We start from the raw sequence: 16,543 nt of genomic DNA on the forward strand, positions 1-16,543 counted from the left end.
CTCTTCCTGAGAAGAAACGTCTCCCCATTTCCATCCTTAACCTCCCCTGGCACAACTTGCTGCCATTCCCTCTAGACTGAGGTCTCCTGCTGCTGCTGCTCTGTCAGACACCCACTGAGGCTGCTTTGGCAGAGCTGGCAGGCTGTCCGTCCCACAGACAGGCTGTCCTGCTAGCAGTCTGTTTGTCCTACTAGCAGTCTGTCAGTCCTGCTGGCAGGCTGTCTGTCCTGCTAGCAATCTGTCCATCCTGCTGGCAGGCTGTCCATCCTGCTGAGAGGGAGAGCAGCAGCAGCAGTACAAGCCCTTCTTTTCTCCAAGGAGCATTTCAGGTCGTGTAGCCTGCCCAAAAAGAAAACAATAAATAAATAAATAAATAGTGAAAAGGGGTTTCTTGGGTCAAAATAAAAGTGATCTGAAGCATGGATTAGGAGAACCAGCCACAGGGAGAGGGGGCCCGGTTTAGGAAATGTGCGTGCTCATCCACAGCAATATCCTTGAGCCCTTTATGCTCTGGTGTTTTTTTAAAGATACCCTGCAAAGACAGGGGTAGAGCGACTGCTTTCTGTCCCTGGGAGGGTCAGGCCCCGGGTTTGCAGGGCCTGGGGGCTCCATTCTCGGGCAGGACACACAGCCTGCCAGCAGCGAGACAGCCAGAGGATGGCACCATCCTCCAGCACAAACACATCTGGGCAGCTCTCCCGGAGCTGTCATTTCAGACCTTCCTCTGCTTTGTCTCCCGAGTCCCCGAATCAGCCTCCATGCACCCACCAGTGCGTGTGCAGCCAGACCCCAGCTGCTCCTCCAGCTGTGCTGAGGATGCTGGAGCCCTCTGGGTGATGAAGATACAGAAAAGGTGATGCGGGGACTGGCTGATCTCTGGCAGCACACACGGCGAGGAGCAGCTCTCAGGAGCTGCCCAGCCCTCCTTTACACCATGTGGCCCTGCTGGGACACATCAGATGAGACGTTCAGAGCACTCACTGCATCCAGGTCCTCCTGCATGGCACTTCACCCAAAGCACGTCCCCATCAGGTCACACACAGGAGCTTGTGTGGCTCCAACAGCCCGACAGGGCCCTGTCACCATGCTCTGGAGACACATTATTAAAGCCAGAAGGTTGAAGGTTGCAGTTACTGGAAGACATCAGTCTTAGAGCATCACTGAGTCCCCGCTGCCCTAGGGTGTTTTAATCCCAGACATGATAACGCAGCCATCTCAGGAGAGGAAAGTGAGAAAAGAAGAGGGAGGTGTTCTGGCGAGTCTCCTGAAAGCGGCAGCGTTGCCTAAGACATGGAATACCAAGGACAGGCCACTGCAGTGTCTGCTGGGCGTGAAATTAGAAATCTCTCCGTGGGGTTACAAATCTCGGGCACGTTCACCCTCCTGGTCAGTGCCCCACCACACCGCTGGGAGGAGAAATGCGCTCCTGGGCTGTCCGTGCCCACAGGGCGCTGAGCTGCACCATCCCTGCAAGCCCCTGGCCCCAGGGGCTGCCAGGAGTTGCCTTTCATGCACATTTAATAAATATGCTTCCTTCTCTCCTCTCGCTACAAGGCAGCTCTGCTCATGCAAACCTCCATCCCAGAGGCGGGGCTTGGTTCACTAATGAAGCTGTTTCAAATCCAGTGTCTTTGGTGTCCAATTAAAAATACCCAGGAGGCAATAGCTATATTGCTGAGATGCTCAGCAGTCTAGCTTGTATTCGTTATCCTAGGAAATCAGGGGAATAAAGCCACCCCTAAGGTCTAAGAGAATAAAAAATGTTATAAATAAGCCACAGGCAAAACAAAGAGCTGGGCTTGTTGGTTCATTAAGTCTGTTTTGGAAGTGCTGGGTTGCAGCAGGCAGATGTGAGGCAGGCTTCCCTGCTTGCCTCTCTCTCCTGTCCCCTGGGTGCTGCATGCAAGCAGCAGCAGTGAGCCTGTGTGCTGATGGAGAGGGAGGCATTGGGTTCTGCCTCTCCTGCAACAGCACCACAAGACAGAGGGAGGGAAGGGGGGCCCTTCGGAGGGTTTCTGAGCACTGAGAATTTGCGGATGCACCCCTGAAGACGGGTGGGAGATGGGCAGGCGCTGTTCCTGCAGGCTGTCACTGGCTTCTGCAGTCCAGTCACCCCTGCGCTCTGCTGCCAGCTTTGCACTCTCCTCTGCTCTCCTCTCCTGACCCCCCGGGTCAGCGGCCCTGATCCAAAGCCTTTCGGATTAAAGCTGTGACATCTCACATCACCTGCATGAAAATAACCTTTACTTCTGCCCCTCCCATTCAGCTTCCCATTCTCTTCCCATGCAAGAAGCTGCCGTTCATTCTGCTGTCACATCCATTGTTTATTCCTCCTGCTCATCAGACTCAGCGGGAGGGCTACAGAAGAGAGCAATTTGCTAGTGCTGCACAGAGAGCTGCTGCTCGCTCCCCATGCCCTTCAAATGCTCCTGTAGAGTAACTCCCAGGGCAGCCGTGGTGCTGTTCTGCTGCGGGGTCCCTGCCGTGCCAGTGCCCCTGCACAGCGCCGTGCCCACCAGCTGCACCCAACAGCCAGGGAACCCCGAGGAGAGAGCTGGAGGACGTGAGCCTCTTGTGGGCAGAACAAAGCTAATAACACGGCTGCGGAAGGTAGAGTTGGGATTCATTTATCAGCCAGGCAGAGAGTTCATTACAGCAAATGAAATGAAAATCTTGGGTCATCTGTGCCGTTCAGCTTATGAAGAAGGCAACACCTCCGCTGTAAGCAGATCTGCTTAATCCCTCCTGGTGAGTGTGGCTGTGGCGCATGCTCCCTGTCTCAGCTCAGTGCAGCCGTACCAGGTGCAGGATTTTCCTGCCACTTTGCAGCTAACAGGGAGAATTTACCTGGTGACATGCAGGGCACAGAGCTGCCTTCATGGAAATGGTGCCAGGGCGGTCATGTTGCCATACAGCTCTGTGCAGAAGCATTTAAAATGACGTCCTGGAAGCATTTGCAAATCTACTCATAAATCTGTATCTGTATCTGTATCTGTATCAGGCAGCGTGGACTTAATTTTCAGGTGGAAATTTCCACTTTGCTGGAAAAGAGCCATTTTCACACTGATTAATATTTCCGTTAGGATGATTGTGCTTGTACTTTTTATTCTTTGCCCACACTGATGCACTTTCTGCCACCCGTGTCCTCCTTTGTGCTTTGGTTGGAGTCCAGCACCGTGTTTGTTCCTGGCTGAATATTCTGAGTACCACGAGGATGTGAATGTTGCCCCATGACAATGATATTGAAGGGGCCGAGCTGCTGCTCGCTTTCAGCCCGGCTGTTGTCCTGCCCTGCTCTCAGCCCAGCCTCCCTGCCTTTAACCATTGGAGAGAATTACTGCCACTGGTAGTACCTCTTGGACTTTCTATGTAATTACTCCCTGTAATTCTCAATGAGCTCTGATTTGTTTACTTCTGTCCAGATTTCGTCTCATGCAGTGTTCTGGTCCACTCCAATTGCTTTTTGGTAACCATTATACAGAAACGAGAGACGTGGCTGTGTTCCTGCAGGATCTCACGGTGCTGATAACAGTAATTGTACTTGTTGGTACTGTTATTTAAGGGACGTGGACCCTGCACAGTGAAAGACCTGAATCTACTTGAACATCTTTCCCAGCAAATTTCTTTATCCAGGAGTTTGGACTCTGCAGGTTTCAGGCTTTTGAATGGAGATGGTGTTTGCTCTGGGCTTTATCAGTTACATCAGCAACAAAAACATTTCCCAGTTCCTGGTGGATTAAAGCTTCCAGAGGGGCTTCCAGACCAATGGTGGGGCAGGGGTGGGAAACTGTGATCCCTCATTAGCAGACCTGCTCTGACATTTGCCTTGCAAGGAGGAACCGAGAAAATGTTTTAGAAGAAAATGATGCCAGCGATGCACCCCGAAGCACTGCGTATGCACGAATCTTTTGTTCAGCTGCATTCATTTGGAAATGAAGGCAATAAAGGGATTGGATCTGTGTGGCCTCGGGCTAGGATTCAGCCCCCAGACTCGGATGCATTCAGAGCCCGAAGATGTGATTTTCCTATAGAAGCCATGTTACAAGTTAAAATCGATTTTGACTGTTTCAGCCTGCTGTCATTTTCCAAGAGGAGACCGGGACAGCCTTTTCTAAAGCAGCAGCACCAGGCACATACGGGGCCAGTCACAGCAGCTTTGCTCGAACACTGACTGCACAACACATCGCAAGCTGCGTTCAGGAATAGAGAGGAGTGCTGGCAAAGAAGCAGAAAAGACAAAGCCGTTCTCCTGGGATAATGATGCTTTATCTCAACACACTTCCCACATTTTTTTTTTTTTTTTTTTTTTTTTTTTTTTTTTTTTTTTTTTTTTTGTGTGTGTGTGAGCAATTCTGGCAGCCAGGTACTGCCAGGTTCCAGAGTTCTCATTTCCCAGTCCACGTCTCCTGGGAGCTGGGTGCTTAGGACAGAATTGAGTTTGGTTATGTCAGTCCAACATTAGCCCAGGCCAGGGCCATGATTTGGGATGTGTTAATGCCACTTTTAGAGCAAACACTTCTGAACACACACACACACACCACCCGCAGCCAGTGAACAGAGCAATGTTTTTATGGGAAACCCGCCTGACTCAGCTCCACAGCAGGCATCAAACAGCATTTGTGTGTCAGTGATCTCGAGGCCAGAACTCGAGGTGCGACAGAGGCTCAAACTTCAGAAATACACCAGGAGATAAAATCACATGCAAATACAGCCCAGGGAATCCATGTTTGTACGCAGGACCTAGCAGAGAGCATCTGAAGAAGTGCAGACTGTAGGCGTGAGCTTTTTTTTTTTTTTTTTTTTTTTGTAACTTTTATTTGAACACAGTATTCTGACAGAATGCAAAGTCAAAATCCTCAGTTAGTATCAGTATTTACACCAGTGAGAATGGGAATAAAGGTGGAATCGATGTTTCACTCGGTAAAAAGATTTTTTGTTTTTTCGTTTTTTTAACAAGATAGAAGGCCCCCAAAAGTAGGGAATGCTGGGTAAGGATGTCAATGGAGGGTCTGAGAACAACTATCAAAACAGCCTAGTGTGAAAATCTGGGGTTTGAAGGCTCCATAGAAAAGTGTGAAAATAAAACTCCACTCTAAAAGCTGAACAACTGGATGCACTATTATCTCATCATCTTTACGTATGGTGCAGCATGAAATGCAATCACTCCACAACTAGAAGCTGATCAGTCTGAGGTGCCATATAGATATATATATGTATGGCATGGATACATATATAAACATATACAGCGCAAACGGCATCAGGTTGGTCCCTCTTCAAAAGGTGAAATAAAACCAATGAAGCCTAAGCTATCTCCGGAGCGGGATACTTCTAAATTAAAACAAATTCTGCATTAAGGGCAAGTATAAAAACAGTCCTCAGAATGAACCTACAAGCACTGGGTGTCGGGTGGTGTCATGAGAGCATTAACAGCAAGAGGACAGAGCCAGGGCTCAGGCACCACAGGGTGACTCCTGCCTTGGGATGATGCTCACTCCATCGGGCCACACAAACCCACCGCAGCCAGCGGGGTCATTTCTAAAGACGTGGCTGGGTGGTGGATCGGGCCCTCAGCTGGTTACCTGCTACGAGAGAAACGCCAGCCCAAGGTGAGAGTCACAAATTTCACCCGGCAGGCGCTGACCAGTGTCCCCGGACACATTTCTGGTCATTAGCATTTGTTCCCTATGGGCTGCTCAGCTCTCAACGGGACATAACTTATGAGGTATAACGTAAAGAGGACAACAGCAGTCAAAAACGTCACGGAAATGAGGAACAAGCTGTTGTGGCCATCCCAAGGAACAGAGGTACGTATTGTATTGCCTGCCACCACTCAGTCCTCCGCTGCCCCAAGGACTCTCCCCAGCTGTAGACCATGGTGAGTTTTCATCGTGTATTTCACGGAGTGACTTCTTAGAAAAGAAAAAGCCCCAGGGTCCACGGACAAAATTTTGCCTTACTTACACTGCCACTGCTGTCCTGGGTCAAGCAAGGGCCAAATCTGCCACAAGGCTTTGAAGTGAGGACCTATCCTGCCCTGATGTCCTGCTCGGGATGGGTATTGCATGCGTGTCTGTGCCTGCGTATCCAGTCATCCTCCATTTCCATCCCCAGGAGCTGAGGAAAAAACGCAAAAAACCCCACACTTAGCAAATGACAAAACCATCATTTTCAGTTTGAAAATCTGCGATGCCACTGGAGAAGACTGCGTACGTAGAAGATAACATCAACGAGAGTGGCTCAATGTAGCTGAGCCAAACAGCAGTCCCTCTGCCCCCCATCATCCTTCTGTTTGTCACCTTCGCACATCAGAATGGATGCCATAGCCTGCTAGGTTTTGCTTTTCATTGAAAGGCTTCTGTTCCTTGTTAGAGTTGTTCTCTTTTTTTTTTTTTTCCTGAATAAATTCTTCAAATCTGATCTATCTGCTACACCTTCCACATTCAAACTATGTTGAAGCTTTTTTTTTTTTTTTAAATTTTCAATACTATGACAAAAAACACGTTTCACACTAAAATAGTCACGCACCCACAGTGCACAAGCTTGCAGATCTAAAGTAGAATTAAAAAAAAATAAAAAGGAAAAGAAAAAAAAAAAGAAAAAAAAAAAAAGAAATAAAGGAAAAAATAAACAACAAAACCCCCAGAGAAGGAACAGCTCTATACAACGGGCTGGTCTACCCCTGTACACCTCTGCTCTTCTTTCCTTCTCCTCAAGCGTCTTCTCACCCCCAAATCTTGGTATTACTCCGTGACTCCCAATGCTAACTCCCACTGCTCCCCCCTGCACAGTGATGCTGCATCAGCCCCTTTTTTGACTTAAAGACATGATCCAAAGACCAGGGAATCAAGGGGAGCCTTGGCACCGCTTTCCAAGCGCTGATTTTGTTTCTGCAGAGCACCCACGGACAGACGTGCCGTGCAGGAGGGGGCTTGCACACTGCCAAGCATCCCTGTGCTCAGGAACTTCATCCACGAGAGAAGGACGTTCCTTTTTTTTTTTAGTGTTACCACTCCTCAAAAGCAAACTTCATTTTTCTCTAAGTGCAGAAAGTCATTGCTTTTAAATCAGCTTTCTGGGGTCAAAGGAAATGGCGTTTACTGCCGTATAAAGGAGAAATTGACGTCATCGAACATCTGAGATAAGACCAGCCCAGCCCTAACTGTACAATCTCTCTTCTGCCTCTCAAAGCTCTGGGAGGGTTCCATGAAGGAAAAGGGAGAATGTCCTAAAAAAGCAGAGATGATATTTTTCTTATGCAGTCAGGCCCAGGTCCAGCAAGGGACTTACACTCTTAATAAATTTAAGCATATAAGGACTCTCGCCAGCAACTCTCTCATTCCAAGCTAAGCGTGTGTTTATGTGGATTGCTGGGTACAGACCTCGGTTGGTGACAAGTGGTTGGAATATCCCCACCCCCCACCCCCCAAAAAAACAAACCAAAGACCAGCATTACTCTTTTTCTTACTCCAGTAAGAAATAATAATAATAATTATAATTATTATAATAATTAAAAAAGATAAAGGGGAAACTACTGTAAACATCGATATTTAAAAATGTCTCCCTTTGCAAAGCAAGCATGCTGCTAACCTAGTATCTATAGACTGGATTCACTTAAAAAAAAAAAAAAAGGCAGCTATTTTACACATACATTTAAACACAACAAAAGTTAAAAAAATATTTGTCAATTGTAAACACTGGAAAGAACAAAAGTTGGCAAAAATTAACATAAAATTTAAAGAAATGTAGAGTCTGAATACTGCAAATTGAAATATATCCCCCGAAGCTGCAATTTTGGCATTCTTCCTAAAAAAAAATAACCCCCCAAATAAATGTCTAATGTGGAGAACAGAATTCAGCCACAAAGAGCTCAAGACACTTTGCATACTGAACAAATACAAGGTGAACAGAAATTATAACTTATTTATGAGGCTTTACATATTTCAAACTCGACTGAAAAGTATAAAAATAAATTGTGGACTTTGTTCATTAAGGACCATCTGTACCAAGTAGTCAAGCAGTACAGTGGTTATATCTAGTATACTAACCAAGGAAAGAACAGGGTCTTTTTTTCTTTCTTTTTTTTTTTTTTTTTCCTTTGCCTAAGACTAGTTGATTTTGAGCTCCTCAACGATGTTTTAACTGGTATTTGCAGTTTTGCTTATTTGAATAAGCAGGGTCAGCTAAGCCCTGGTTTGGTTGTGGGTTTAACCCTGTTTTTAAAATGTTTTACTTTTTAAAAGCAAGTGCACAACAAATAGAACCTTTCTAAAAATCTTTTTAAAAAAAAGAAAAAAATAAAAAAAAAAAGAAAAAGAGAGAACCCCCCCCCCGTTTATGCATTTTCTGTTTTGTTTTGTATTTTTTTAAAAAAAAGGCAACAGACACTAGAGGAATGAGATGTGTGTTGTGTTTCGTGTTTTAAATGCTTGGGTGAAGTTGTTCTGTCATTTTTTCATCTGTCGCTGATCATGCTTTGCTCTCATTTTCATTTGTTTGTGTGGCTTCATTTGGGACCGTCTTGACTTCTGCTGGAGGTGTCTTAGTTTCCGTTGCTTGCACTTCAGATTTGTCTTCTACTGGGGTTTTCCTGAGGAAGAAATCACCAAAATGGCAGTTTAGAGACAGAAAAATATTGACCATCTATGGTGAATTAGCGATAAGAATATGTTTCTGGAAATATTCAAACATAGCACCTTGACAGATGCAAAGATAAATAAAACCAAACTCACCTCCCAGCCCCCCCCCACTCCCCACCAGCATTTAGCTCTAGGATTTCCCTCCTGAGTTAACACACAAGCAGGATCTGGCCTTAGGCTGCAGCACAAGCACAAGGCGTGCTGCAGTGTGAAATGCCGCAGGAATGAACAGGAAACCTTCACACAATTGCAAAATAATTGGATTTTTACCATCGCTAATTACGTCACCCAAATGTCCTGTTGGAACAGACTGCCCCTCGAGCAGCAAATCTCTTTTTCTGCAGGAGCTCATTCTCAGAATTTCACAGGATGCAGAAGGAAAGGAAACACAAGTGGATTCTGTCAGATGCCTTTTTGCAAGCATACGGAAGGTCAAGAGCTTCACAGGCTGCAGTTCAGATTCATCAGCCTGCCCTTGGCTCTTGACTGAACAATGAGAGACACCTGCTTGTCCAACACTCCCTTCAGAGTCCGAAGCGCCATGTCTCTGTGGCACCCAGCAGGACAGGGCAGTAGCTTTTACCTGCAGGGAACTGAAGAGGTCTCTCTGTGCCCACCAAGCTGCCTGGCTCCCTGCAGCCCAAGGGCATCTGGGGAGGCACCAGACATCTCTCTGATTTAGGAGAGAACAGGAGCACAGCACGGGAGATACGGAGACCAGGGCCTTAGGATGAGTAAGAGTAAAACAGCAGGGGTTTTCACTCTGCTCTGCAAAAAAGCCTAACTCTTGGCTCTACGATGGCTGCCTGACTTCTCTTCTGGAAGTGTGAGCACCATGGTAACCACAGTGTCAAAGCAAGATAACCCAGGCCCATACCTTATTTTGGATGAAATGCAAAGCTTTCAGAATGAGGCAATTTTCCTGGAGAGATGAGGGTGGAAGAAGTTCTAACCAAACCTGTCACTTAGGACATGTGGTCCCTGTGGTTGCTGCAGCACAGCTTAGAGGTATCCGTGCGAGCTGCAAACCCGGCTCAAGAGCAGCTGCTTAAATCCTGGCAGCAATCTGGCTGAGACAGTGTAGGGCCCCGTGTCACCAACACGCCTTCCCTTCCAAAAGCCCAAGATGTGGTGTGGACTCTGCCTTCTGGGAGCTTCTCCCAGACCAAACCTCAGCTGCCTGTTCAGGACTTTCTAGCTACAAAGCACTGCCCCTGCTCAGGCCGGAAAGAGGAGGTGCTCCTTCTATTTGATTCTGCCTTTGTCAGCATGTGGAGTCCATACAGGAAGCCCAAAGGAACAAGGAACTTCAGTGCTCGTGTCCTACAGAGGCTCATTCAATCAGCATTTTCCAAGCTTCTGCTCTAACGGCTCTGTCAGTACCACTGCCCAAAGTGGCACACCAAGAGCGCTCTTGTCCACCATCTGCCTAACAGCTGAGGACCCTGGCCCCAGTTCATGCTGAGGACTTCAGGCTTTCACTCTCCAGTTACGGTGTTTCCTGCCAAACACCAGGTGCAGACTCATCTCAGCTGAGAAAAGTGCATGCTGGCCAGAGGGAGTAAGGCTCCGAAGGACTTGTATGGCTGTCCTGCCTTGGGGCATGCTGGTGCTCTCTGAATGAGCCAGCTGGGTAAAAAGGTGACCAAGAATGGTGGATGGAGACTCATTTCTGATGAACCAGGACAACAAAGACACCACCCAGTTCTCCTGACCCAGCTGTGAGTGCTCCCCTTCTCTCAGACAGGATCACTTTGCCTTACCCCTCTGCCTTACCCTGTCCCTTCAAGCACCAACCCAGAGGTATCACAATTAAGTTTCACACAGCACCACCTTCTGCCCTGCCTTCCACTGATGTCAATTCTGAATGGTTCTGCTGATCTGTTAGGAAGTGGAATTTGGGTGGCTGCAGGAACTCACAGCCTCTGAGGACAGTGCTTCCTTTGCACCAAACCAAACTGTTTCCAATCTCTTTCACAAAAGAATAATCTATGATAGATAAAACTGCAGAAAAGTATAAAGAATCACACGTTTATGATAAATTCCTGGGTTTGTCTTTTCTCTGCTGCCCTGGCACAGCCTATTCCTGCTTTCCTCCTGGACCTTTAAAGCCAAGCCCTGCTTAGTTGGTGCACTGGTGAGTTAGTTTGCTATGGAAAGAATGAGATTAGTTCAGAGAACACCCAACAAGAACACAGCACAAGCACCAGTGTACAAGAGAGACAGCACACAACCAACAGAAGATTAAAGGCAGCCATACTCGGTCTTTGCAGGTGCAGCAGGTACAGAGCTGTCTGCAGTGGAAGAAGCGAGCTCGCGAGCTTGCCCGCTAGTCACACTGGCAGGAGTAGAAGTGCCAAGAGCTGCAAAAACATCCTTTGCAAGATCAATGTCTGGTGTCTTGAAGGTCCCTTCGTCCATTTTAAAGTCCTCATTCTGGGAAGGGTTTGTGGTGCTGCCTGAAGCAGCCTCGCTCTTCACATTGCTTGGGTTCTTGGTTGTCTCTGTTGGGCTCTTCACTGTGCTGGGCTGCACAGTTTCCTTCTCGGGGCTCTTGGTGCTTGAGACCTCCTGCTTGGGCTCTGACGGAGCTGAAGGGCTAGTGAGGTTTGCAGGGCTTGGGGCAGCTGCCTTGTTACCAGCTGCCGCTTTGGAGGTCTCGGCCACGTTAGCGACAGTGCTGGGGCTGAGCACCGCGCCTTGGTTGGACAGGACACTTGAAGACAAATTATTAGCAGCCGGAGTAGAGCTCGGGGTGTCGCTGAGATCGACAAGGGGGGCCACTTTGGGGGTAGAGGAGGGCGGTGGTGAAGAGACTGAGGCGGCTCCCCCTTTGGCTGGAGTAGCCTGGCCAGGCGACATGGAGTTGGAGTCGGGAATGGCCGCGGCTGGCATGGCAATACTGGAGGTCAGTGTGGTGGTCTCACTGGTGGGGCTGTTCTGGGCTGTGGCAAAAGTTTCAGTGATAGTGTCAGAGTTAGTGGTGCCCGTAGTTACAGAAGGCAGCATGTCCTCAACGGTAGCTGCGGTATCGGCGGTGTGCCTGTGAAGAGGACAGGAGTAGAAGAGAAATAGAGACAATGAAGCCCATAAACGACAGCAAGGGGAAGGGAAGCAGAGCGTAAGCATGAGGAGGCAGGTGGGTGGCACGGCAGCAGCAGCAGCATGGCATGTGGTTACGACACAAACACAACATGGAGGCCGAGAAGGAGAAACTTGTCAGAGGTCAAATGTGCAAAGGGTAGCAAGGGCTGGCAGGGATGACTGAAGGACAACTAGGAAGAGAAGGAAGAGCAGAGAGGACACAACCTTCAGGAATGGCTTGTTCACGCAGATTTTGGTTCAAGTCTTAGTCAATGTAACCCCATCGACTTGCAGAGAATCTTCTCTTTTAGCTTAACTTCCCTCTCATCCTCTTACACCTAACCTTACAAGGAAGCTTTCTACAAATTCCCCAAGCTTGCAGCCCGGTGCCAGCTGTAACCATGCAACAATGTCCTGGCATAGGACCCCTGAATTCTCTCCCTTGTCTTGGCCATATCCATTTGCCAAGAAGTTTCAGATCTCCATCACACAGCATGGAATATTTTCTCATACACACACCTAATATATACACACACGTAACTTTGGGACCATGTTTTCTGCCCTTCAGAGCAGATTTGTGTCTGCCTATTGTTCTAGATGGAATAAAGTCTGCTTCAGGACAACGTCTGACTAACTACACTGCAGCAGCCGTGCTATAGCACTGATTGGTGTGAGAAGTACACAGATGAGGCTGGAAAACACAAACAAGAACTCTTACTGCATGAGAAGGCAGTGTGCCTCCACCACAGGCTTACTAACTAAGAGAAAACCTTTGCAGAGGAAGCAAACTGAGCTAAAACCCTGGTAAGACAAGGCAAGAAAATCATGACAAGATAAATCCCAGCTATTCTACAGTGCATCACTTCTGCATTTCCGTACTTCTTGTGGACATGGCCTCCTTTCTCCTCTCACCTCACACAGACTTCCAGCAGAGCTGTAAGAACAGTGGGCCCCACTGCTAACCTAATCCAAGTTGGTGAGACAACGAAGGTGGAAGAATCTGACCACACCGCCACTGTGATGACTCTGCTGAAGAAACCCAACTTGTTCCATCAATCCCAAACCTGACCCAAACATTACCAAGCATTTCAGCAGCTTCCTACAGTGAACTGCTGCTTTTATTACTCCAGAAGTTGTGGACATGTACTTGGAGGGCACTAGAACCTCACCAATTTAGGAAACAGTTTAATGCAGGCAGTAGGCAACACTTAAACCTTATCGAAACTCTTAGCAGGGATTCACAGATTCAGGTCCTGAACAAAATCTGATATGACCAAAATTTGTAGGTAGTTTTCAGCCCTCCCAAGGAATAGTCAGACTTACCATGCCTCCCCCAACATGCAGAGCACAGCTACTCTGCTGCTGTCAGTACAGCGGGCTGCTTTCACCACGGGGTGTTCACACACTCATTGGACATTGCTAGGGCTGAGCTCAGGCAGCATTCAGTGCCATCTCAGGTCTAACTTTTGCTCTGGATCCCTTACAACAAACCACGAAAGGTGCTGGATCTACACACTGGACTGGACCAGCAGAGACAAGCCTTTCGAGCAGCGCTGCTTTATTCCCCTTCCAGTGCTGGAACTAGGAGTCGATCGGGAAAAAGAGGAAGTGTTTTCTCACCAATATGTTGGGAATCAAGTATGAAGATTTTACCTGTCTTCCTCTCTTCCTGCCCTGAATCGTGTGCATTAGAGATCAGGGATTAAGGCAACTAAGGGCACTGGACTGATACTGTGCTAAGATGGACTGTTATCAACATACTCTGGCTCTGTCAGTGGGGTGGTCTCGTTGGGCTCTGTGTGTTTTCCCCCGTCATGGTTGGGGGTCCGCTCCTCTTCAGTCCGCACTTCCACGATAGGCTCCTTGGACTCATCTTTCCTGTAACGAGGGAATTACATAAAAATGTTTCTCATCCACATTAGGGATCCTCCTGCAAAGACATACTTGAAATACCAATGGTGACTGACAGAAACAGGCTGGCTTGGTCAGCAGATCATTTCTTTTTGTCACCCCTCCTTCCAATTATTAGCTACAGTACAGAAGACCACTATGATGTCCAGCATATGGGTCAGCCACTTGATAGCTACTCAAAGGAATGGGAGAAAAACTGAGAAAGAATCCTTTCCTGAACATAAAAAGCAGAAACAGCACAGCCCCAATTATTTTCAGTACCCTCCCAAAAGACATGGGAAAGCCAGAACTCCCTGAAACACGGGAGTTTTTTTCTAGAGTTGCTGCTGCGACACATTGCTCAACAGAAGGAGTGAGAGAAGTGATAACAGTACTCACGAAAAGGCGGCTTTGCCCTCCTCCATGTCTTTGCCCTTGGCTCCTGGTCCAGATTTGCCACATAAGTTGACAGCAATGCACATCAGCAGGCCACATTTGTTCAGGAAGTAGCAGGTGACATCCACAGCCACCAGGAGCAGCACAAAGATAACAATGAGGATGCCTACAATGGCAGCAGTGCCGAGGCCTGATGTAGGGCTAGTGCTGGCTTTAGAGACCAAAAGAGAAAAAAAGAAGGCATCGTAGTTAGAAAAAGGTGACTTGGGGCTAGCTATGGCTCAGATTTGGCAATACTTAGGTTGCAAGCATGGGAAGTCAGGCAGAACAAGGAGCAGTGTCATAGCTGGAAGCGAAGCCTGGGCTCTGGAGCTTGATGTGCACTGGTGGGACACAGAAAGTTGTGAAACACCAGTGAGGCCTGAAGGTCAACTAGCCCCTTTCATGGCATAAATGAACCCGGTGCAACCAGCTATGCAGCGCACAAGCTTCGTTTTCACAGGGGTCGTGCAAAGCTGCTGCCTGTCTCCCCACGTGTTTTTGTTCCCAAGCAAGCACCTGTGTGAACAGGGACTCGTGAGCTCTGCCGCCTGAGATCAACTTTCACCAGCATGAAGGAGGCAAAGAGCGGCCCCTGGCAGGGACAGATCAGCATCTCTCAGGGTTCAGGGATGGGAACAAGGCATGCAGCAAAGCTGGGACTCACTCCAGGAAATAAATGACATTGCTGGAGGAACCAGGCTCGCCAAGATTCTCCCTTCTGCTTGCCTTGCTCTAACAATTACAGGCTGGGAAAGTCTGCTATCTTATTCAGTGGGGTGCTTGAAACAACCTGGTGGTGGTAGATCACCCTGACAAGAAGAACTAGTGGCTCCCTGAGGAAAGCTCCAGGTTAAACCCCAGATCCATCATCCACTTCCCCTGCCCCCGTGAGAGGCACATGCTTGCCTCCGAGCACAGAGGGCCCGGTGCCAGCAGGCTCCTCAGCAGGTCGGTCGTGAGAGTACGATTTGTACCACTGAAACCTGAAGCAATTCTTTAAGGCAGCAGCCAGGCAGTAAGCAGCAAAAGCCACATGCAAGATGTGCATGTTCACATGCGCTGCAGTAGAGAATTTGGCCCAAACTCATGCCGCTAGCCGAAACTTACAATCATCGACGATTTCGGTATTTGAATACAAAGGTGAGACACTTGTACAAGGCAAACCTCCACATTTACTACAGCCAAGGCAATTCTGCAAGGCTGCAGGAGCAAGCCCTCTAGAGTCAGGCCAGGAAGCACCACCCGGGCACGGTGCTGTGCAGGCCAAGCAGCGCTAACACTGCCGGTGGTGCGGCCTGGTTGCAGCTCCCCCGACCAGCATTAAAGAAAGGACACTCGAGGAGCTGTTTGGTTATTCAGTTCTCTCTAACCAGCTAAAACATGACCTGCAGAAGGTTAACAGAGGCCTGAGCATACCTGGCCCACAGGACTGCTATCCTAGCAAGAACTGAGTCCTTCCTGAAGGAAACTCTCCATACTCTATGAATTGGTTGTGGTTCACAGTCTGCCAATACCCTCCTTTGCTCAGTGATATTCCAACGTGTACCTAAAGGAGGAGCTGTTCCTGAGCCAAAAATCTAAAACCCCGCATCAAATCTCACCCCCCAACATGCCTCAGGACTTACAGACACTGTTATCTGCCGTATCACAGGCAGCTTCAAATAGCTGGGTGATGTTACCTGCGGTCAGGCTCTGCACGAGGCATGGTCTCAGGTTCTGTTGGTCTCTACAGGAGGGGGAGGTGACTTCTACTGTGCATTTGACTTGTTTTTTGTGTAGTCCTACTGTATTACCTCCACTCCTGATAGGACGTGACAGCATAAATGACTGGATATGGATCAGGGTATCGGCAACAGGCTAAAGGAGGAGGCACACCCCTTCTTCCAGTAAGACCCAGCTTTCCAGAAGTGAATCAGAAATGAGAGAGAGAAGTCACAAGCTGCTGTGTCTAGTCCACAGACTGCTGAGCCGACCAGGGAATGCTCCACCAGTATTTTGGCTTAGGTACAACCAGCAGCCCAAGCAACCTTCTAGGGAAGCAAATGGCAAAGGCAGGCAAGTTGTCACTCTGTTGACACTGTCCTGGTCACAGCAGCTGCCTGTGCCAAAACCCAACCTCCACCACATTTCCTCAGCTGTGGGACTGAAAAAACTCCTCTGCCTTTTCCAGTAGACAAAATGTCAGCAGCTGAGAGGTGCTGAAGGATGCCTGGATAACACACAGGGTTGCCCATGTAGTACTAACCTTCAGACAAGTGTTTTTGACTTCCTGCAGTGAGCAAAGGCCTGTGCATGTCACAGAGCTTATCCCTGATGTTTGTGGAGACAGCTGACCAGGATCAGCACATTCATCACTGTCCTTGGAACCTGTTATTTTTCTTTCAATTAAGACGTGATTCTCTTCATTTCCCATGCATTTTTACCACTGGATGCCACAATCCCCAACCACTTGGAATCTCTTCTTTGCTGAAGAGCCCTGCAAAGCATCCCTTGAC

The 16,543-nt window shown here is 48.2% G+C and overlaps 1 protein-coding gene across 5 annotated transcripts in view; it reads right to left on the minus strand.

Annotated features, from left to right (window-relative positions):
* Positions 1–8,367: 8,367 nt before the first annotated feature.
* Positions 8,368–16,543, minus strand: part of NCAM1 (neural cell adhesion molecule 1) — a 103,211-nt gene continuing 95,035 nt past the window's right edge. For 3 of the 5 annotated variants that reach the window (XM_032201946.1, XM_032201944.1, XM_032201941.1), the window contains 3 exons: positions 14,010–14,217; positions 13,482–13,598; positions 8,368–8,587 (listed from right to left, as the gene is read on the minus strand). In XM_032201946.1, the coding sequence (XP_032057837.1) occupies positions 8,467–8,587; positions 13,482–13,598; positions 14,010–14,217 (446 nt within the window). In that variant the 3' untranslated portion in view covers positions 8,368–8,466. Of the gene's footprint in view, positions 8,588–10,896; positions 11,680–13,481; positions 13,599–14,009; positions 14,218–16,543 lie in introns of all 5 variants that reach the window. The other 2 variants (XM_032201940.1, XM_032201939.1) reach the window with 1 other exon arrangement.

The sequence above is a fragment of the Aythya fuligula genome, chromosome 22 (assembly GCF_009819795.1).
Source record: "Aythya fuligula isolate bAytFul2 chromosome 22, bAytFul2.pri, whole genome shotgun sequence".
Taxonomy (NCBI): domain Eukaryota; kingdom Metazoa; phylum Chordata; class Aves; order Anseriformes; family Anatidae; genus Aythya; species Aythya fuligula.